Source organism: Seriola dumerili, unplaced genomic scaffold (assembly GCF_002260705.1).
Source record: "Seriola dumerili isolate Sdu_G_001 unplaced genomic scaffold, Sdu_1.0 BDQW01000409.1, whole genome shotgun sequence".
NCBI classification, from domain to species: domain Eukaryota; kingdom Metazoa; phylum Chordata; class Actinopteri; order Carangiformes; family Carangidae; genus Seriola; species Seriola dumerili.
This window is the reverse complement of record NW_019174664.1, coordinates 1,246,705-1,268,286: the sequence shown is the minus strand read 5'-3', so window position 1 is coordinate 1,268,286 and position 21,582 is coordinate 1,246,705. Positions and strand designations below refer to the sequence as shown.

Genomic DNA, 21,582 nt, shown 5'->3' with positions numbered 1-21,582 from the left:
CAGCAGCTTCTTATTGAGACAGCTTTGGGTACTGATCATTCAGTCACTTAATGACTAATCTGTCTTGTTGTGTAACTCAGGTTCCATACTAGGCAAAAAAAAAAGAAAAAAGAAAGAAAATATTGCGAGTACTCCTTGACAAACAAGAACAAACACACCACACTATAGCAAGATGCCACAATTAAGTACCGACACCATTACCCTAAGGTAGGAAAGGCACTGACCTGTTCCAAGTTTAGCAACACTGATTAATACAATAACCTTTAAAAATTTGATCTGATTCCACAGGAATTCTGAGGAGCAAATGCCCATGCACTTTTTGGGGTGAGGTACTGACTACATGCATGGTGGTAAACAGCTGTAAAAATGCTCTTGGCTCAGAAGTGAGTTTCCCCCCATTAACCATTATTAATCAGCAATATCAAGTAAACATGCACACAGTTATTTTTGTGTGTTTCTCAATTTAACAGTCTACACATCTAAATTGTTAGATCTATACTAAAATAATATGAGAACAGTGGAAAGACACAGCTACCTTTAGGTCTATGCCACGGACACAGTTAAGTGCGCAAGGTGCTGCTGTGTCCACAAGCATATTTCACTCAGAGGGAGAAATCAATATTTTGGGAAATGCACTTACTTCAGCCTATTTTGCTGAGAGATCAATAGCATTCTCAGTATCTCTAAAGGTAAGGAAAACTTTTGTTATGTTTGGACAAAACCAGGCTAAGCTGTTTCCCCCTGCTTTCAAGTCTTTATGCTAAGCTAAGCTAATTGGCTGCTGGTAGTAGCACCATATTTACTGCAGAGACGTGAGGTTGGTATTAATATCCTCTTCCAACTCTCAGCGAGGAAGCTAATAAGCGCATTTTCCCCAAGCTATTCATTTAGTATACAGCGGTTCTGTTGTTGATTACAGGTACAGGCTTTCATTCAGCTAACATGAGATGACAGTGTTGAATTTGTCATGGGTACAGACCATTGTTTAATTTCACTTTATATTTTATTTTTTGCTTTGACAATCTTTGGTAAGTCATCTACTAAGCTTGGCTCTTCCCGGTTTCATGACACGCTTTTTCTAAATAATATCCTCAATCAAAAGGTAATTGTGAGTCTGGCGTTGATAAATCTCATCCACTCTGAGTTTCCACAGTTCTTTTCCTCTGTTTTGAGCTAAAGCCTTGGAACACGCTCATATTCATATGCAATAAGGCGAAAGAGGCTCCATATTGTCTCCTTTTTTTTTCTTCTTGAATACGCCTCTGGGGTTTCGCTAATGCAAATCACATTTATGTGATCCACTACCTCAAATGTGTAGCAGTTGCAGACATTAGAAGAATAAGATTGTATGAGCCAAGCTGACAAAACCAAATTTGATATATTATCTTCATAACAGAGACATAGAATAGCTTGCTTTTCTCATAGTTTACTCTTAAGTTTCATAATCAAGGTCTTGATGACTCCTGTCTTTCCAGGGCTCGGTAAATACAACAGTCTCTGCCTGTCCGTGTCCACTGGATGGGGGTTGGATCACTCTGGATGTGAGGAGGTCCTGACCAACTTATTTTGAGTTCATTATGTTTATGGAGAATTACACCATCCCCCTGCACCATTTTCTGACAGGAGAGAACAAACAAGAATACACATGCCCCCCCCCCCCAAGCATGTGTTCTATGTTTTGACAACATCGTCTGTCACAGTCACTGATCTCATGCTTGGAATAAATCAAAGGTGTTATCACACTGCCATGGGAGTCAAAACCCAAACACAAAACAATGCGTACCTCCCAAGCGTTCACTTTTTCTATTTTCGTCATGCACAAAGAAACACAGTGTCTCTAAAACTCCATTTTATTACCTTGTTTTGATTCAAAGACACATTAAAAGGCGGATAAAAAAAAAAAAGAAGTGTAAAAACAGACTAAAAGTGTCACAAAAAAAACTCCCAGAATAACTACAGACCTATGCATGGCTTCTGTTCAATGTGAGAATGGCATTCAGTCCTCCATACTATACAGATACGCACTCACACATACAAATGGGACCAGGGTGTATCCTGCAGCTTATCAATTAATTCTACCTGCAGAGGCAACTCTCCCCCTCGTGAATGTCCCCTAAGTATTTTTCTTCACACTATCATGGGGCCTCCTCCACTTGCAGATGTCTTAAGGTCCATATTCCCTTCATCATACCCCAGAGATGTTGAGGTCGCTCTCACATTCTGTGAAATCCAGGTTCATGTCCTCCCTTTGAACGTGTTCATGCAGGTATAACTCCCAGAAAACTTGTGGATTTCTTCAAGTGCAACTTGTGGCATGAAGCTAAAAAAAAGTACATAAAGACCAAGGATGGAATGTTAAGTGTGAGGTATAATTTATGGTGCTGAAAACAAGACCAAAATAAAAACCAAAAAAGAAAAAAAAAAGAGTGAACTGTTTACCTTTTTAGAATGACCAGGGCGTGCATAGTCCATGGCAGGTAGAGGAAGGCCTTGTCAGCTCTGACTGCATCCACAGTTCTCTGGGCCACTACCTCAGGTTTGAGAGGAGGAAAGAGCTGGGGAAACCTACAGGAGAAAAGGTGATGGTCATTCCGATTAAATCAAGAATGCATTTTCACGTTGTATCCACTTCTCATCACAAGCCCTTTTCATTCGAAATACCAAGTGCAAACAAAGCCTGCTGCAGCTAGCTATATGTGCTTTTTATGGCAGCAGAGTGAACGAATTACACAGCAGATAAGCTGCCAAATTGCACATTTCCACAAGCTATTACATAACAATGTGAAAGGTTGAGTGTACTCATACACGTATACAAGAGCACATTGTGTCATAGATGCTAAACACCTTAGACAGTTCAGCAGTACTGGAAAGGTCCAAAACATCAAGTTTCAGTTTTATCAATGAAGGCCCAATACAGCCACTAGGGGGCAGACAGACTGACGATAAATGAATGAACAACTTGATGCTGTGTTGATCACATGTGTTCCTTTTTTTAGGTCTTTGATGAGCTACTATTTTGACTACCGTTTTAAACCTTTTGATTAAGGGCAAGTTCAGCAAGAACATTCTTAGTCACAATAATATCATGGGAGAGAATCTGCAAAGAGCTGGAGGGTTGCGCAAAGTCATGAACTCACACTTTGGAGGTTCCCAGCTTTGTGACAGTCTTTTATTTTACTGTGATCTGCTAGGGTGTAGCTCATTTCAGAGGCAAAATCAGGGGACGCCAATTCTTCCAGTAGACGTCAAGCTATTTGTGATTATGTCTAGATGAAAAGTCAGAGAATCATCTAACTAATTTATCCTGCTGCAACCTTGAATATCTGCAACATATTTCACTGCAATCCATCCAATAGTCGTCAAGATATTTCACTCTGAAACACAAACGTCAACCATGTGGCTAGAGGAAAAGCCAGAGGATGCTCTAAGTCAGTAGGATTCATCCTGTAGGGACCATGAATGTGTAGATTACAGCAACCAACGCAACAGTCAGCGATATTTCAGTCTGAAGCAGTGGTGAACTGGCTGACAATCGGACAAATATTAAACCTAGAACCATGCCGCTAACAAGGCTAAGAGAAAAAAATCGATTGCCCATAACATCTTTAAATTCCCACTACTACGTTCATTCTCACCTGACTCTCATGCCCTGGAACATCTCTGTATTAGTGTGGAAGGGAAGCACTGTGGTGCAGCCGACGCCAGGACAGTCCAGCAGGCCCAGTGTCAGGCTTTCCATGAAGGCCAGCGATGACGCCTTGGAGGTGCAGTAATCTATGGCCCCAGGGATGGGAGACTGGGACAGGATGGAGTTTATGCATACTACATGGCCGTGCTGCAGCTCCAGCATTCGAGGCAGGAAAGCTTTTGTTGTCTAAGATGAGGGAAGAAAAAAAAATCGGAGAATAAAGGGGAGAGTAAAGACAAGGTGGAAGGAGGAGTGGTAAAAGAGGGTGGAATACATTCAATAGAGTAAAAAAAAAGAAGAGCAGACAAGATAAACAGGCCCACACTGTAACCACAGATTAAATTTCCATTTCCATTTAGTTGATAATTGCATTTCTGCCTGCTTATAACATAGTCTTTTGATCTCCATTCAAAATAAAAAATGCCATGAATTTCAAAACCCCTCTGATGTTTCAGGGGCAGAGAGGCAATTTGGAAATACCCTACTTAACCTGCCATAATAGCAGTCTTGACTGACAAGTCCGGGGTTGCCTACTATATATACTGTCATGCTATAATCAAAATATGAAAATGGTGAGGATAATCTGCAAGGAGGAATTCCCCTACATCTGCATGTGAACTGGCTCTGCTCTACATTTCTGAAAGTCTTACCCAGAACTGTCCCATGGTGTTGATATGTTGAGATTTCAGAAGGGCGTCGTCGTCGCTGTCCATCAGACTTTTGCCGTGGACTACAGCTGCGTTGTTCACTAATATCGTAACATCTCCCACCTGAGATTAAAAAAGGATAAACAATCAGGAGAGGAAAAAAAGAACTCTGTCAGATGTCTTGTGCATTTTCTGTCTGCTTTCATGAGATGATACAGTTGCGCTGCACCAGAGCTGTCAGCAATATTCCCCGCTCTTAGTCAGATATTTCAGATGAAGTGTAATCTATACACCAGATGGGAGACAGAGCAGCTCAGAGCCAATATACATAGAGAGGAGACAGAGAGGCATCCCAGGGAGATATTTTATGATGTGTTTCACTGTGTGTAAAAGACATTTGTCTTTGTTCAAGTCGAAAATATCTTTATAGATATTAAGCTGGTGTACCTTTTCTCTAACCACCTTGGCTTGCTTGTAAACTTCCTCCCGATTGGCCACATCGCACAGGAAGTAATGGCACTCTGTTCCTGAGAGAGAGATCTCTTCAGCTGTTTCTTTGAGGCACTTTTCGGTCCGGCCCCACAAGATCACCTAGCACAAAAATAACATTTCCACAGGTTAGAAAGAAACAGAGAATATTCTGAATTGAATCTGTAACGAGCTCAGAAGCAGAATGAGGTAAACTGTTGCTTATAAATGGAACAAAAAGAGTTGGGTTTTTTTGTTTTTTTACAGTCAGTCATCAACAAAACATTACGTGTGTTTTGTGTAATTTTTCTGGCAATGAGACCTGGAGATCTTTGCACAGCAATGCTCTTTTCATTCAGAGAACAGAGAGGCCATTTTCACTCCAACAAATAGTTTTCGAGCAAGATTAAAGGCTTGGGGGGTTGCTGTGTGAATGAATTGTCTCTTCATCCACCCGGAGACTAAATGAAGGCTGGTCATTTGAGCAGGGAACATGGGGTTGGACGGGAGGGATGGAGGGGCGGGTGGGGAGGTGGGGCTAGTGATTGGGCAATTAGATCTGTCAGTCTCTGGGGTCAGGGAAAGGTAATGAAATCAGGGGGTGAGCCCTCCTCATCTCTCAAACACAAATTCTCAAAGAGATTACACGGCCTGTTGGGCAGATGAGCCCCGTCATTTCTGGTCAGGGAGTCTGAAAACAGTGCGTGTGTGAAGTGCTGAGGACGCCAGTGTGGGATTTGGCCGGTCGCCCGTGACCAAGGTTAATATTTGAGCAAAAAGTCCTCTGGAAAGTGATCTTGTGTATCTGAGAGACAGAGAGGCTGCATGAGCGCATGCATACAACACACACACACACACACACACACACACACACACAGACACACACACACACACACACACACACACACAAACACACACACACACACACACACACACACACAGACACAGACACACACACACAAAAGAAGGCATGTCTGTCTGTTAGCCAGTGGATCATCAGAGTCATTCCCATTGTTTTAATACCAATGTTTATGTGTAACCATGAAGCCAGTCAATGGGCAGGATGGATTTACAGTGATATATTAGTCTTGACATGAAAAGTACATATGATCATGTAGCATACTGTACTATGCTTTTCTACCCTTTGGATGATATATAACCCCAGCCCTTACAATGGCTGACACTCTTCATAGCAGTACCTTCAGCAAGCATGTAGGGCTTTAGCATGTTTCCCATTCAAGGGATCCATCGCAACAAATGATCACACATTGTGTTTTTTGCACAAATTGAACCATCAACTTGCACTAACAGGACATTTGCCCATCTTTTAAAATGTACTCAGCATTTGTCTAAGGCCAAACATAAAATGCTGGCAAATACAGTACGTTCATTTGCATAGCCACAATTCCTTAAAAAGTAACACATTACTGTGCTGCTATTGGTTCTAAGGCAGTTTTCGTGGCTCAATAAGTATCCAATGGCAATAGTGGCAGAAGCAAACCAAATACAGAAATATTGACACTGTTAAGCTCAAGGGACATCAAAGATTACAGACTGGAATGTGTTCTTTATTTCTTTATCAGATCTGGAGCAATAAGTATTTGGCTTCCACTGTGAATGGTCCTTGTTTGAGTTGCTTGTGATTGGGTTTTTCGTTTTTGTTTGCTTCATTTGCAAGCCCATTTAAGTAATCAGTGAAGGCAGACAGGTCTTGATAAATAACTGAAAGCTTTTAATAGGATTTGAGCCTTACAAACAAAGCTGACAGCTCTCATTAAAAGTCAGCACTCAAACTGTGCTCTCCTGTTAAAATGTTATTCAATTCATTAGGTTTATCACCCGTCACAACACACAAGACCCTCAGAACAAACAAGCACTGGCCAAATTGCTATGTGGATAGAAACGGTAAGAAAACTGTTTTTAATTGACCTTGCACAAGCCCCCCTTCGCTTTCAGTGATAAACCAGTGATTGTTCTAACTAGGCATGCCTAACAAGACTTGACGTCAACACATGTTGTAAGTAAAAGCCCTCTGATCAACAAATTAATGTTGCAAAGCTTGAAACAAGACCTTGAAAGATAGAGAGAGAAAGAGAGAGAGAGCAGATGCCACTCAATACTGGCTGAGGTGTACGTCTCCGTGTCCCCAGTAGCTCCAGCTGAATTACAGTGATACTCTATCTCTCAGGCCTGAATGTATGGGTGGGTACGAACCCTCCTTTTCACACCCATTGTAAGGGCCAGCGGAGAGGCAGCACACAGAGGGGGCAGCAGGAGTTCAGGAGGCAGTCGCCTGCCGCTGTCTAATTACTGCGGAGACAGCAAGGTCAGCTGCAGGGCAATACCCAGCTGGGAGCAGTGTGCTTCCCGCCTCCACCACAACACACACACAAACCTGTTGTCAGTGTCTGCGATTGGTTCACCTTCCTCGCAGTGTAATGTTAACAACCACATAGAAATCCTTGTTTTCTGGAGTTGCTGTTATGGTGCAGAAAAATACTTGGAAAAGGAGCTTTGAAGAAATATGCTGTTTTAAGTTGTCTATTTACTGGGGATTGTTGTGAAAGCCCTTTCGCACTGCTCTGAACTTGGATGCCGTGTTTGGAAATACTTTGATTCAGGTTTATTGTTTCAGAGCTTTGTTCTGCAACGGTTCCCCCCCTAACAGCACACAAGAAGACCTGGCTCCCCTCCTGAGTCCCCGGCTCTCCATCTCGCCAAATTCTTTTATCAATGCTGTAGTTAGTCTTCCTCACACCGTGAAAACACCAAAAGCCCAAGCAGAGGGAAAAGGAAATTCCGGCTGCCAATCACAAAGGGGCTCAAACTGGGGAGAGCATAAGTTCATAGAGGTTAGCCCTATTCATAATTACCGTCCTATTTCCTTTTAGCATCTCTTTAGGCAGGGAGTAATTGTCATACACATTACCACAGGTGTTGTTTTCAAAGCCTTCACACCTTGATAATACCCAACAATGGGGTGCTGAAAAGCATGGTGACATCCTTTGTTGTGCAGCTGCAAAGTAAAGCTTTTAAAACCCACTGGTTTCTTCTTGCTCATTCCCCCGAGGAGATGGCATTGAAAGACAGAGGGAGGCAGTTAGTGTTTCATTGAGCTTTTAGCAATGTTTTCAAGCTGCTAAAATTGCGCCTTAAGAGAGCATCCAAAAATGCGAAGCGCATGTCACACATGTACAGATAATTACAACCCGCAGCTTTCAGCTGGGTGACTCAGTGCTTTCTATCGGGGAAATTACTACCATTTTCTTCCATCTGTAATGATGACTCCCATCTGAGGTGATCAAAAATAGAGCTGCTCCGTATTAACATGTTGCTGCTAGAGGGACGCCGGTAGCTCATCAGGCACTCAGCTGTGTAACGTTTTACCCAATGGATGGGTGGACAAACTGTAGCTGAAGATGATGATAGGAACAGAGATTCGCCTGGCCTGCAGTGATGAGGAGCTTGTCTATGTAGCCACTGAAGCATTGCAGGCCCAAGTGACGACTCCTTGTTAGGGTGGTTGGGTGGAGGGTGGGGGTCTTCTCCCTATCCACTAGGAAAGACTAAATACATCACTTATTATATGGATTTGGAATTCAAAGATTTGCAAACATGAATGATTGGTCTATGTCTGTGGTGTAATCAGATTACTTTTGACTCCCCCGTGTTATCAAAACATGAGCAACAGCATGTAAAATTCATCTTAAGGTCCAGCTGGAGGGGGAAAAAAATCATGATGCATCATAACTTCAGTCATAGTAAAAATGACTTGTCATCAAATTTCTGACCTATTTTGACCCATTACCTCATAAGAATGTGTCATCTGAGTACATCAACTTCAGTTTCTGTAAGAGGTTTAGAGCTGCCACCTTCGTATTAGACCAATCCAAGATAAGGCAATCTGTTCCTCCTCAACTCTTTTTTGTTGGGTTCACTTTGTTTTTGCATACACTCCATAAAAGGCATCTCATGTCCTCATGCTATGCTTGAAAACAAAACCTAATCTGGCTTTTATTAAAAAGCATCATGGAGCCTTTTGTTGCATTGTGATATGTTGGCAGATTTTACGACAAGACTGCAAAAAAAAAAATGGCAAGAAACTATAATGGGGTAATAGCATGGCTGTTCTGTGAATAGCTTTGAAGCTGTTTCAGTGCAGCTTTGTGCACAGAGCAACTGCCCCCCCCAATCCCCCACCACAACCCCCCACTCCCCCAGCTCACACATACAGGCACACAGAGTCAGTGCCTTCAGCCTAAATCTTTGTATCACACACACTTTGTAGACATCAGTCATACCAGAATCACTGCAGACCCTGGCAAAATAAATGTCAGATCAGTGCTGCGCTTTATCAGCCATAAGAGCCACCCAGACCTGCCCTCTGGTTGACCCATGCTGTTGTGCAATACTTGACCCAAAATTGAGGGCTGTGCCTCCAGTCTCACTGGACCAACTAGGCAACTCCGAGGTCACGACCAGTGCCTCCACGGAACATGAGAACAACACCACACTCGGGGCAAGGTGTGCAGCACAGACCGGGTTACCTGCAGCTGGAGGAGCAGGGGGATCCAGGCTTCTCCACTACTGCTGCTGGCTTTGACACAAACTAAACCCATGGCAAAAAAAAAGCATGCCTTGCCAAAATGACTTCAATGATTTGTTAATGCACCTCTTTTGAAAGCGTGGTAGTGACAAAGTGGGTGCAACAAGTGGTCTGTAGTGAAATGAAATTACCTTTCTGGCTCCCTGCTTGGCAAATTCTTTGGCTAGATGACGTCCGATGCCGCGTCCCCCACCGGTGATCAATACCACCTCCTTGGTCAGGTCCTTCCTTCTGCTCGGCAACAGCGAAAACAAACTTGCTCTGACTATATAATAGAACATTTGGACCGGGAAAAGAAACATACGACACGCGCTCTTCAGCTCCATCTCGGAAAGTGCTCACAGGCTGCCGACAAGTACAATGTTTACGCTGCAAGTTTACGTGCACTGCAGATTTATCCTCCCACAGTGAAAGCGGTTCACAAACACGGGACTTGTGAGCTCCTGCAAGTTTATCCGCGTGCAAACAATATCATCTGCAGCCTCACAAAGTGTTGTATGAGTAATCCACAGCCGCAAAAATATGAGAAAAAGCTGAAGTGTGTGACCTCAAGGAGCTCTGACATGTTAAGTCGACATGCATCAGGATCTCGAAGTGTGTGAGTGATCAGTCATTACGTCTGTCAACCACTGGTAGAGACGCAGAAACGTGAAACACAAGTCCAGGCGACGCTCCGCGGTGTGCGCTACTAAAAGCGCAGGGCTTTGGTGTTGTGTTCCTGCACTGTCCTGTCCTGCCTTATATATCACCGCCTCTGCCCTGGCTTCGCTGCTTCCACTAGTGAAAGGACCTGGATGAACCTAAAGGGGAGGTTTGGAAGGGCATTAATCCTGATTGACATGTTAAGTGGGGATGAATATTTTTGCTCCAGTGCCCGTCTTGCCCTGAGTGCTTGCGTACTTGCCTCTTCCCCACCCCCTTCATGTGTCTACAGCAGCGCTGGTTCTCAATCTGTGGTCCGGGGCCCCCCAGTGGTCGCCCCACTGTGTCCCAGGTGTGTGCCCCATTTCTTTCTAATTTTTTTTTTTGGGGGGGGGTGGGGTGGGGGGGGTGGGGGGGTTTAACTGCATAATTTCATTGACTTGAACTTAACCTCGTTACATAACATAACATAACACATAACAACGATGTTGCAATCACAGGTTTCACTGACAGTTATAAGTCAGTGTGAAATCAATAACAAAAATATTCTTACGTAAGAGCTTCAGATGGGGGAGAGCCCTGCTCAACTAATCCTTAGACCCCCACACACACACACACACACACAATTAATTAAGTAAAGCAAATAAGCAAACAAAAAATCAGCAAAGCACTAAACAAACACACAAATGAGAAACAATTGTGACAATTGTAACCACAACAGACACCACAGTGAAGTGATTATTAGGCAATCTGGGCTCAAACCTCATAATGACAAGTACATCTGCTGATGTGTCCTTGAGCCAGTTACTCTCTTGTCTTGTTTCCCAGAGTCAATTCTCTGATGCTGAAAAGCCTGCAAACAAATCTGTGGCCTCGTAATGCGGCATAAAAGTCAAGTCTAGGTGCCCCACTGTGGCATATGCAAGCTCACATGATGTTGCATCCAGTGTTACAAGCACAGAGTTTCTGTCACCCTGAACTGTTTTTTGCTGATTTGCTGATGTGTGTCCCTGCATTTGTAGTCGCCTCATATGTGCAAAGCGACATCAGTTGTTTGAACCCAATTTGTTGTGTTAACAGTATTTTTTTTGAAGCAGGCTGTATCTTTCTGTGCAATTTGGGAAATAGGTCAGCACAGTCTCAGAAGCTTGTCAGGGTGACAAACAGAAAACTGCATGAATGCCTCCTAAACAAATCCTGCGAATTCATGGGCCTCAGACAAGATTCCAGTCTGTGATTTTTGGCCCTGGCACTGTGATTTTTACTGGGTATCGCTGAATGCAGGACTTTTTCAGCAACTGGGAAGGGTTTAAAGAGCAGCCTCACAATGGTTGCTTTGTGCTGGGCTCAGCTACTTAGGGAAGGCAGAGAGGCTCTCGGGGGCTGCTAAAAACTCCAAGACAGCATGACTCCAGATGCTGCCTTTATTTTGGAAATTTCTGAGATTTACAAAATGTGAACCCAAAGTCTGGCAGTTTATTGCAAAGTATTTCCAGCTGAAGTGAAATTAAATATAAATTAGTGGATCTGTAAAAACAAGACAAAAGTCTAAAGACATACATTGCAGTGAGTTGCAAATAGGTTGAGGTTGCATGCAGAATGCAAAAATGTAAATAGAGTATATTCCAGGAGGCGCTGTTTATTTATACTCATGCTATCACTGCCATCTACAGATCAGCATTGAAAGTTCAGATAAGGCTGTTCTCAGTCAGCCTTCACTGGCAGCATCTCTCAATATCTTCTTTCCTCAGACACCAGACAATGAGAATGCCACTGTGCAGAATGCAGCTGTACGCAGCACAGCTTTCCTCAATGCCAGGGGCAAGAAATGAAGCAGGAAAAAAAAAAAAAAAAGCACAACATCCTTCAGATATTTGTGAAAAAAAAAAAATGCTCGGCTTTGAAAGGCAACTTAATGGGTACTATGGAAACGTACGAGTAATTGTACTGCTCCATTAACATAAAAATATTTTGTGCAATTTTCTGCAGTGAAACAACTTGGTTTCTTTGGGAAACATGTAATTACTTTTGACTACACAACCATAAAATATGTTGAGGAATATAATTATTTTCTAGGGCAACAGGCAGCCAAACATGTCATTAAGTGAAACCAAGGTCAGAATACATTGCATGCGGATGTGGGAGGGGTGGAAAGAGGCTGAAAGCAGGTAGATAAAACATTTACTCTTAATGACTTACCTTCAGCGGAGCAGACCAGCAACACCATGGACATCGGCTGGGCAATTTTAATAATTGGCTTTGCTGCTCTTGTAGCAGCCTTCCTCCTTCTGGTAATTGGACTTGTGTACTCTGAGCTGATGAATTCAGACATTCCTCGTGGGGTTGCAAATAGTGGGAAACTGCACATGGTTCATGGCTTGTTTGTTGGCATGGCAATTGTGGTGAGTAACTACATTATCTATGGATTTGTTAGTGCTTATTATTTTATGTTTCCTGAATGTTTTTTTTTAACTTAAATAATTATTTTATTTCTTAGTGTAAAGGAAAATGCCCCTGCTAGTGAAAGATTAAAAAAAAAACTATACTCTTCTAGTGCTTTGTCAAAGATGGCTGTCCTTTCTTTGTCCTCCAGCAGCTGATAAAGCTTAGATCAGAGAAACTTTAGATAAGAAATCAAGTCTAACAAAGATGCAAGAAAGGCAAGGTCGTGTGTTCCCTTACTTTGATGTTGTCATAGTAAACATGGTTTCTCTGAGAGAATAACTTTTACTTTAACATTGTCTACCACTTGAGGTAAGTCAGCAATTCCTCTCCTTACAGGGCCGGATCCTGCATCGTCTGGGCATTTGTCACCAAGTCAGCTTTATCCGATGGTTCATGGCCTGTTTCCTGACTTGCTTAAATCCAGTTCCCGCGGATCTGCGAGTGAAGGACCTGACGTTTTCTGAGGTGCCAGTGCGAGTCTATGAACCCACCGCTGTTTGTGAAGGCTTGAGAAGAGCTCTGGTGTATTTCCATGGAGGAGGATGGGTGCTGGGCAGTATAGGTACACAAAGTTCACATCATTTAAATTAAAATAAAAGCATAATATCCAATTACATTTTAATGTCCTGCATTCAAAGCTTCAATGAGTAATTATTTGAACATGTAGACCTGTTTTCCTGCTGTATTGCTTACCTTTAGTGATGCAAACAACCTTTTATAGCATCAGGAAACATTAATAACTTTTGTTCAGTTGTTATGTTGTGCTATGTCTTCTATTAAAGGACCCATCAGTCAATTTTGGGGAAAATAGAAAGTTAGTCCTCTGTGGGTAAATTTTGGTGGTGGACAGGTGGTCCAGCCTTTTGCATCACAGATTGGGCCTTAAAATTACTGGTGTATTAACATTTTTTCTTTCAAAAAGAGAAATGGGTTAAGTGTGTGGCAAGTAACACAAACACTTGTGGTTTATTTTTGTTCCTATTACTACACTATATTTTGATATCAGGCTGTATTGTGTCCAGGTGGTGTTCAAGTCTGGCTAATTTATATGCTGTTGAGCAGTTTGAGCTTTAACAACTCATAACATCATTTTGAATATTTTTGAATGTTAAGTATCCATCTGAAAAGTAACCAGTAACTACAAGCCACCCAAGCAACAAGTAAAAATACAATGTTTTACTTTGGAAATGAACTACCAAATTCTACTTAAATGTACTTTCCATCTCTAAATATAAGTTAATGTTTATTGAATCCGTGAATTTCTTATATAATATGCTGTCTGAATACCAAAAAGGAGATCAGTGTAGGTAGAAAGAGTAATACAAATTGTCATGTTCTGTCTGTGATAATTCTGTTGCGGTTGCCTCAACAAGACCTTAACATTGTTAACTGTGATATCCTGATGTCCTGCTAATACTGAGCAGATTCTGTTGATGAAGTCTGTCGGCACATCGCCATGGAGTCTGACACCACTGTTGTTTCTGTTGGGTACGCAAACTTTTCCACAATGCACAGAAATATCCAAGACCTAGTGTATTTTGTCAACCACATCGCCAAAATTGAACATATTGTCGTCCCCCCCCCCCGCGTCTTCCATCTCACCCCTCTTAGGTACCGATTAGCCCCTGAGCACAGGTACCCTGTCCAGCTGGACGATTGTGAGACAGCGACGTGTCACTTCCTGTCTGTTGCTGAGGCAGAGTTCAGCGTGGACTCTCGCAGAGTGGCAGTCGGAGGGGACAGCACTGGGGCTAACCTGGCAGCAGCACTGTGCCAAAGGCTGGCGAGGAGAGAGGACGGACATCTGCCATTCCCCTGCGCTCAGGTCCTCATCTACCCAGCCCTGCAGATGGCAGATTTCAACCTGCCCTCATACCAGCAAAATCATGCTGTGCCCATATTGTTTCGTGGCCGGATGGCGTTCTATTTCCTGCAGTACCTCAATGGGGACATGTCTGTGTGCCAAGACGTGCTGGAAGGCAACCATGTCCCCACTGAGCTCAGGCCACGCTACGAGACGTGGCTCTCCCCGTCCAACTTGCCTCCCGAGTGCCTCGCACGGGGCTTCTGTGAGCACCCAGCCCCAGAATATGATGGGGAGGTGTACCACACAATCAAAGCTGGTTTGGAACCTGAGGTCTCACCTTTACTGGCAGATGATTCGGTCATTCAGAAAACCCCGCCCGCCTTCATTCTCACATGTGAGTATGATGTCCTGAGGGACGATGGGATACTTTACAAGAAACGGTTGCTGGACCTGAAAAAAGATGTCACTTGGCAACACGTGACAGATGGTTTTCACGGCATGATGAACTTTTTTAACCAAGGCTGGCTCACATTTCCCTCTGCACTACAGGCTGTGGATAGCGTTGTTAACTATGTGAAAACACTGTGAAGACAATAAATAGCATCATGATTGTACTTCTATCGTGTCTTACATTTTAATAAACAAAACTTGCCCTCCAGTGGCAGAGTGTTCTTCTTCATTAAAAGTGTACTGTTCACACAAGACAAAAAAATCCTAAAAAATCAATAAACAAAACCCGTTTTTTTTTTTTTTTCAAAAATGAAAAGTAGCCCTAAGACAAAGTCTGGAAACAATTTCTGGCACTATTTTAACAATATAGAGTATACTGCTAAGAGGTAAATGTCATGCCCTAGCCTTAAGGAATGTATTTCTTTTGAGCACAGATGTAAGACATCTCCCATTTGCTTCCAGGATCCTCTGCTTGCCTTTCCTTTCAGTGTTTGCTGTATCCATGGAAACAGAGCTCTTCTATTTCCCCTCCACTGCCTAAGCCATTGTGGGGCCAGGTGAATGCACCTACACGCTATGTGTTTGACGAGGTAACTGTGTTCTAACAGGGCTTCAGATTTCCCTGGTTAGGTGTGTTTGACACCAGGTGAAGTATGAACCAAACGGGGCTGCTGCAGGATAAATGGGCTCAAACCGGATGGAGGATAGAGAAGAAATATGGAAACAAAGTGCTTTTAGGCAACTGGGCAGAGGACAGACTTCAGGTAGGCATTTTGTGTGCTTATTGTCCATTTTACTTTTTATCCACTGTACAACAATATCACAAGACAGTGGGTCGTGAATAGGGGACAGACTGTTTTATGGCGACAGTATCAAAATAAGATGTTCTGATTTAAGCGTACAACTTCAATTGAAAGTTAGAACACAGAGTATCAGTGCCTTTTCATGCTGCAGATCAGAAACATAATGCCACACCAATGGCAGCCTGCCAAAGGTTTTGTAACACCTCAGTTGGTAGTCAAATCTATAGCAAAGTGATTAGGCAGCCTCCGTTCAGCTACATCAGCACAGCCTCCTGGTGGGAGAGGCTGAAGCTGGAGACTAATTGCATTGACGTAAGGTTCCGCCATGGGCTGCTGGTTCAGGATCAGGAGGAGAAATGACTTAAGAAATACTGTACAACAGTGCGGATCGATAGTGAAGTGTGAGCCTTGCTGATCCTTGCGCTGGGCTCATTGCTCAGGTCCCTGTATATTCCCCCCCTCCTCACTCCTCTTTGCAATGTCTGTTTACTCTGTCCGACACAGTTCACTCGGGAGCCAAAGACAGCCAACAGCACCAATCGTGTAGACTACCGGCCCCACTGGGACTTCGAGCCAGACGTCTCTGAGAGAGGATCTGCCCTGCTGAGAGCTGAGGTCAGCCTTTAACTGCTCATTCATGGCATTAACACCAATTGAATGCCTGTCACAACCCTGCAAGTCAGGGCTTTCTTCTCTAGATTGTGGCCACTTCTGCATAATGTTGAGGGCCAAGATAAAGGCCTGTGATAAAACTCTTTATGAAAGCAAGTTTCTGGTCAGACTCAGCAGTCATGTAAATGTGTAAAATCATCAGTCCTAGAGGGCACTTAAAGGCTAGTTAGAGCAATTTGCTGCTGTCACATGATGAGCCTCTTGAAGATTATTGTAAAAGAATGGGTCATGCCCTCTATATTTTAATCCTGTGAAGGCCAATGCATACAGGCTATGCTGAAACTAGTGCATATTGTCTTCCAGGGGCTTTCATCCAAGCAGCTATTTGCCCATTATGGCCCACCATCCTCTCATTACTTGGTCACGCAGTATGAAGAGAGCTACGGGCGTAAGCACACCAGTGCCTTGCCCACACTGCGACCCTGGCATCCAGACAGCTTGACATGGCAGCCTGAGAAGTCCGACCGGCCAATTTCTAGTAAGACCACAGTTTAAAGTGCCATGCCACCACCGCCTGAAGGTACAAATTATACACGGGAAATAATATATTAAATCATCCAGGAACCACTGCTGAGTGCAGAGCAAACATACTTCAGCACATTTCATTTTGTATGGACAAAACACATCAGCAGTTGTGCTTATGAACAATTTAATCTGGGTGGCCTCAGATGCCTTTTATTGTTCCAAATCAGTCACCAGTGTAATTAATGGCTGCAGTAACATGGCAGTTAACTTTCTCTCCTCTGTGTTCCTTTCCAGCCTTTCCAACTAACTCAGTTGGCCTGCTGCAGACCACAAAGCGCCGTTTGGAAAAGCAGCAGTCACACCTCTCATCACCGACTGTATACAGGTCAGCATACCAGAGGCACCCACTTAGTGCCTTCTGCCAGAGCCGCTTTGCCAGGGCTTCACACATGCTCTCTAGCCACCTCCATGCAGCCAATCACAACAACAAGGACCTGGATCTGAGATGGCGCTCGCTGCTGCAAGTCCCAGATCATTCTTTCAGTCTATTTTCGCCATCACAACAGGCTTAGAGACGACAACGTGGCTCACATGCTGCTTGTTAATTTAGAAAACTCCGTTAAAAGTGGCGCTGCTTTGTGCTTCCTCTTTTTTTATTAGTCGGTTGCAGGAAGAAATTTAACAGAGCAGACCATTTGGGAAATTAAAAGGAAATAAAAAAAATTAAGCATGATTCTCATTATGTTGCTGTGAGGAGTACTTTGGTTTACTGTGTGTTGTGTCGTGAGTATGTTTATATACATGAATATGTGTGTGTCTGTGTGCAAGACTAAGGAGAAAGGAGGGGGTTATGAATTATGTCCACCCTTCCAGAGAATAATTACATGCAAATTCTCTCTCTCTCTCTCTCTCTCTCTCTCTCTGTGCACACTTAATATCTGGAACTCAGAATGGCTTGTCAGTTTTACCCTCGATACTCTGTGGAGAAAAAGAAAAGAAAAGAAAGAGTGAAAGAAAAAGAATAAAACAAACGTTGATGCCAGAGCTGACCTGTGTTTTGAGGCAAACTGGAAGACATGAGTCATCCAAGGCAGTGTCTGAGGGGACATGTCTAACTCCCATTCCATTAGGTGTTTAATTAGGAAGAATCAAAGATGCTTATGTTTGATGGTCAACCATCTGCGTCTGCCTCCCTTTTTTCCTGCCTGCCTGCCTGCTGCCTTCCAGTGCAGCTGAAGCCCGCTGTTAGCTACGTAGTGACTCTGTACTGTGCTGATGCTCGTGTGTCACATGACGCCTCTGTGCTGTGAAAAGTCTAAAGCTCAACATGTCTTACCCAGAGCACTGCTGCGTTTGCCTCCTGAGCCACATGATGGTGCTATAGCAGCACGTCACTCTCCTGACTCTCCTTTCAGTGAGTCTTTGAAGTCCTGAACTTTAACTGACAGTACAGTGAGAGACTCGGTTATAAATGAGCAAACAATGAGAGATTTAATATTTGTATAAATCTTATGCATATTTCCACTGTTAATGTAATTTCTCAACACTTCAAAAATAAAAATATACACTTGGCTTAATCTCATTATTCACTAATTGTGGATTAATAAGCAATGAATGACAAATTCATACATTTCTTTGTTGTTTATTTATGTGGTGCGATGAACAAAGAATCTGCTCAGTGAAGATTAAAACAAACACACTTCTTCCTGGCCACCAAAAGGAGAGCGACTACAAGTGTTGGGAGATTTTCAAAAGTTGTGATGAATGCTTGTGGAAGCTCACATATTTATATTGCATGACATACCCATTTACATCCTGTCATGTTTAAAGAGCAACTGTAGATAATTGCGTCGTATTCAGGCCACTGTGTAAGTTATATTTGTGCCCTACACAGTGGCGCACAGTGATAGATTATCACTGTATTGCCCAAATGTAATGTGTTAGAGTTGAATGCACTCATTTACTGTGAGACGTAGTTATGAATTATCACCACAGCTAAAGAGGTTAAGCATCTGGAATGATATAAAACTAACTTAATGGCAGGAAAGAGTGGCAAATCAAAGAAGCAAACAATTTACATGGCAGCACATCCTGCGTAAATCTAAGCAAACAGTAGTTTGACTACCATTAAGCGTCTAATACTTTACATGTACTGCCAGGGGCCGACATAAGAAACATACATTTCTTTGTGCAAATACCCAGTTCAAGAAAATGAATTATTTTAAGAAACAGAAGCTTTGTGAAAGGGTGAAAGAAGTGACAACACCGTGGTTACAATTTTTCAATAACATTTGGGGCAAAACCCACTCAGTCAACAGGAAACGTGACGTAAAGCATGATTCAGGGTACACTCCATCACCACCTAATCTTATCATCAATGGAAAACTGAATCCTCGTTACACACTGGTCTGCCGAGGCTTCTTATCAGGGAGTGAAAGGACAAAGGGGAAAAGTATGCCCTTCGCCTCAGAGAGGACACTCAAATTCTCATCTGTGAAAGCAGGGGAGATCTCATCAGCCTCGAACCTCATGGTGAACTGGCGGCTGACACAATAAATTGTGTTGTCCATCGTGACACACTGGAAGGCAGGGCAGTGCAGGAGCCGTTTTGTGCTGCACTCGTACCACAGCCGGGCCACCGTATGGTAGCGGTATACGCTGACACCCAGCAGTGGGTTAACATCAAATCGATACAGAAATCTCCCCACAGCCGTCATATCTGCCGTTCTGTCTTTGCTGCTTACTAACAGACTTGGCCTCCAGGTGTCGGTTTTGGGGCTGTAGCGCAGCAGCATATATCTAAGAGTTCCCCCGGAAACAAAAATCTCTCCATTGCACACCGTGACATGATGTGCCACAGCAAATGTATCATCAGGCAGTGGAGCCACAAATGTCCATCTGTCCAGTCGTGGGTCGTAGCGCTCCACCGAGGAGAGGCACTCCCCTCCGATGGCGTAGATGTAGCCCTCCAGTGCTGCCAGTTTGCAGCAGGGTCTGGCTTCATTCATAGGACTGATCTCCTTCCAAATTGATGTCAGAGGATTGTAGCAAAACACTCGCTTTGAGGGTGTCATTTCTCTGTCTGTGCCTTGGCAGCCCACTGCCACAAATAAGTAGTTATCCATTGTGCACATGGCACAGGCTTTAGAGATGACCTCCTGAGGGATCAGGCAGAGTGTATGCCAGGAGTCTTTGTAGTCATCATAATAGTACACTGCACTGGATGTCCTCTTCTGCTCTGTTTCTGCTGTCTGCACTCCTGTGTTCCTTGCCCAGTCTTGAGGGTCCATGTCTGCCACCATGATGAACCTTCTCCCCCTTATTCTCTGCTTCTGGATTTGTTCCCGCTCGCCAGCCATTAGCCGCCCATAAAGGTTGGGGTCCCTGAGCACCTGGAGGTAGTTGTCTGACATGACCCCAAGGGCTGCTTGCTGCACAGACGTCTGGCCATATTTTTTGGCCAGGTACAGCGTCTCCAAACAGTTACCCAGATCGAGCTTACTCTTCAAGCTTTCGATATCTGTGCCGTCAAGAGTCGTTGCTGGAAGGTGTAAAAATAGAGCTCCTGCTACAGTCTCTAGATCAGCCCCCTCCCTCAAATTAGGGCCTTCTGTAGAGGGACTGATCATACGGCGAACAGACATGGACTCATTGCTGGTTGAGGCCAGAGAGTGAATCATTGGAGTTGAGGCTGTTGAAGTTACAAAAGGGATGGAAAGCTCAGACTGCTCTGCTGCAGACAGATAGCTCTCCTTGCGTAGGAGTGCGGGCTTTGCAGGGGGCCTCAGCTTGAGGCTTCCAAGCAAGGAGGGATCCTCAGCAGTACTTTGTGGTAAAACCAGATCGCGCATAATGATGGGGCTCAGAGAGGAAGGAGATTCTGTTAGCCTGCTGCCATGATTTCCAAACTCCACTGGCTGTGGCTCAGAGTTCCTCTCGTACTGACCCGGCACAGTGTTTGAGTCTGTAATAGAGTGAGACGAAGACTCAACATAGTAATCATATATCTTTCCGCGCACAATCTGGTCTCCTGTTCCTTCCAGCACCACGTTAGCATCCTCCACTTTGATCTCTGCCTTGGAGAGGAAGCTGGAGTAGGCTCCCTGGCGCTCCAAGTCCTGCCTCAACTCCCTGCCCACACCCACACTGCCCTCCAGCTTCTGCAAAAAGCAAGGGGAGCGGCGTCCCGTTGTACAGGCCATTCCACTCTCTGCTGGATCAGGAAGGTTCAAAGCAGATCCAAATGAAATATTACTGGTGGCAACCACTGGCTGCGTCTGATGAGTGAGTATCTCTCCTTCCATGCTGATATCTTGGTCACTATATGATAAACTAAATGCATCCTTTTCAGCTTGGTGTGGATGGGTTTCTGCCGGTGTTTCCTTGGTGCAGTCAGATGTCGGGTCATCAGTGGCTGAGTCTGTGCGCAAGGGTCTGGATCGCTCGCCCCCATCATCGGCGTCATGTTGTAGTGAGCGCTGACATGGTAGCGTCGACTTGCAGTTTTGGCAGGTTGCATTTTGCGGCTCTTTGCTGTCTTTGACACATGGCTGAATTTTCTGTGCGTCCCTGGAGCTGTAGAACCTGTAGGCCCAAGACACCAGCAGCACTGCAGCCGCAGAAATACTCAATTTCAACAGCAGCTGCATGTCGAACTGGACTCCCAAAAGATCTGCGATGGGCATAGCTGTAGCAGCGATGGTGGCGTCGATTGGTTGACTGATCCTATTGAATGTTATTGTCTGTGACGACCCAGCTTTTCATGGTAAAAGAGCTGCTGTGATCTGATGACTGCTCCTCTCTACCCAAAGGATCAAGTGTAAAATGATACCTCTAGAGGTACTATTTGCATCCCTAGCCCTGCAGAGGCGGGGCACTGGTCATGCACC

General features: G+C 44.0%; 4 protein-coding genes across 4 annotated transcripts; 2 read left to right on the top strand and 2 right to left on the bottom strand.

The window, feature by feature from the left end:
- Window positions 1-1,893: 1,893 nt before the first annotated feature.
- On the bottom strand, window positions 1,894-10,143 carry dhrs3 (dehydrogenase/reductase 3). The gene is made up of 6 exons (XM_022761449.1): window positions 9,541-10,143; window positions 4,783-4,926; window positions 4,339-4,458; window positions 3,636-3,874; window positions 2,440-2,565; window positions 1,894-2,320 (listed from the first exon to the last, which is right to left on the bottom strand). The coding sequence occupies exons 1-6, from the start codon at window positions 9,733-9,735 to the stop codon at window positions 2,236-2,238; spliced, it is 909 nt and encodes a 302-aa protein (XP_022617170.1). The 5' UTR covers window positions 9,736-10,143; the 3' UTR covers window positions 1,894-2,235.
- A 2,133-nt stretch (window positions 10,144-12,276) lies between these two features.
- aadacl4 (arylacetamide deacetylase like 4) lies at window positions 12,277-14,891 on the top strand. Its single transcript, XM_022761448.1, has 4 exons — window positions 12,277-12,453; window positions 12,833-13,058; window positions 13,921-13,984; window positions 14,108-14,891. The coding sequence occupies exons 1-4, from the start codon at window positions 12,277-12,279 to the stop codon at window positions 14,889-14,891; spliced, it is 1,251 nt and encodes a 416-aa protein (XP_022617169.1).
- Window positions 14,892-15,151: 260 nt separating this feature from the next.
- cunh1orf158 (chromosome unknown C1orf158 homolog) lies at window positions 15,152-17,585 on the top strand. The gene is made up of 4 exons (XM_022761358.1): window positions 15,152-15,517; window positions 16,061-16,171; window positions 16,532-16,706; window positions 16,988-17,585. The coding sequence occupies exons 1-4, from the start codon at window positions 15,407-15,409 to the stop codon at window positions 17,263-17,265; spliced, it is 675 nt and encodes a 224-aa protein (XP_022617079.1). The 5' UTR covers window positions 15,152-15,406; the 3' UTR covers window positions 17,266-17,585.
- A 749-nt stretch (window positions 17,586-18,334) lies between these two features.
- LOC111233528 (kelch domain-containing protein 7A-like) lies at window positions 18,335-21,582 on the bottom strand. The gene has a single exon (XM_022761357.1). It carries the CDS (start codon window positions 21,376-21,378, stop codon window positions 19,090-19,092), a length of 2,289 nt encoding a protein of 762 aa, XP_022617078.1. The 5' UTR covers window positions 21,379-21,582; the 3' UTR covers window positions 18,335-19,089.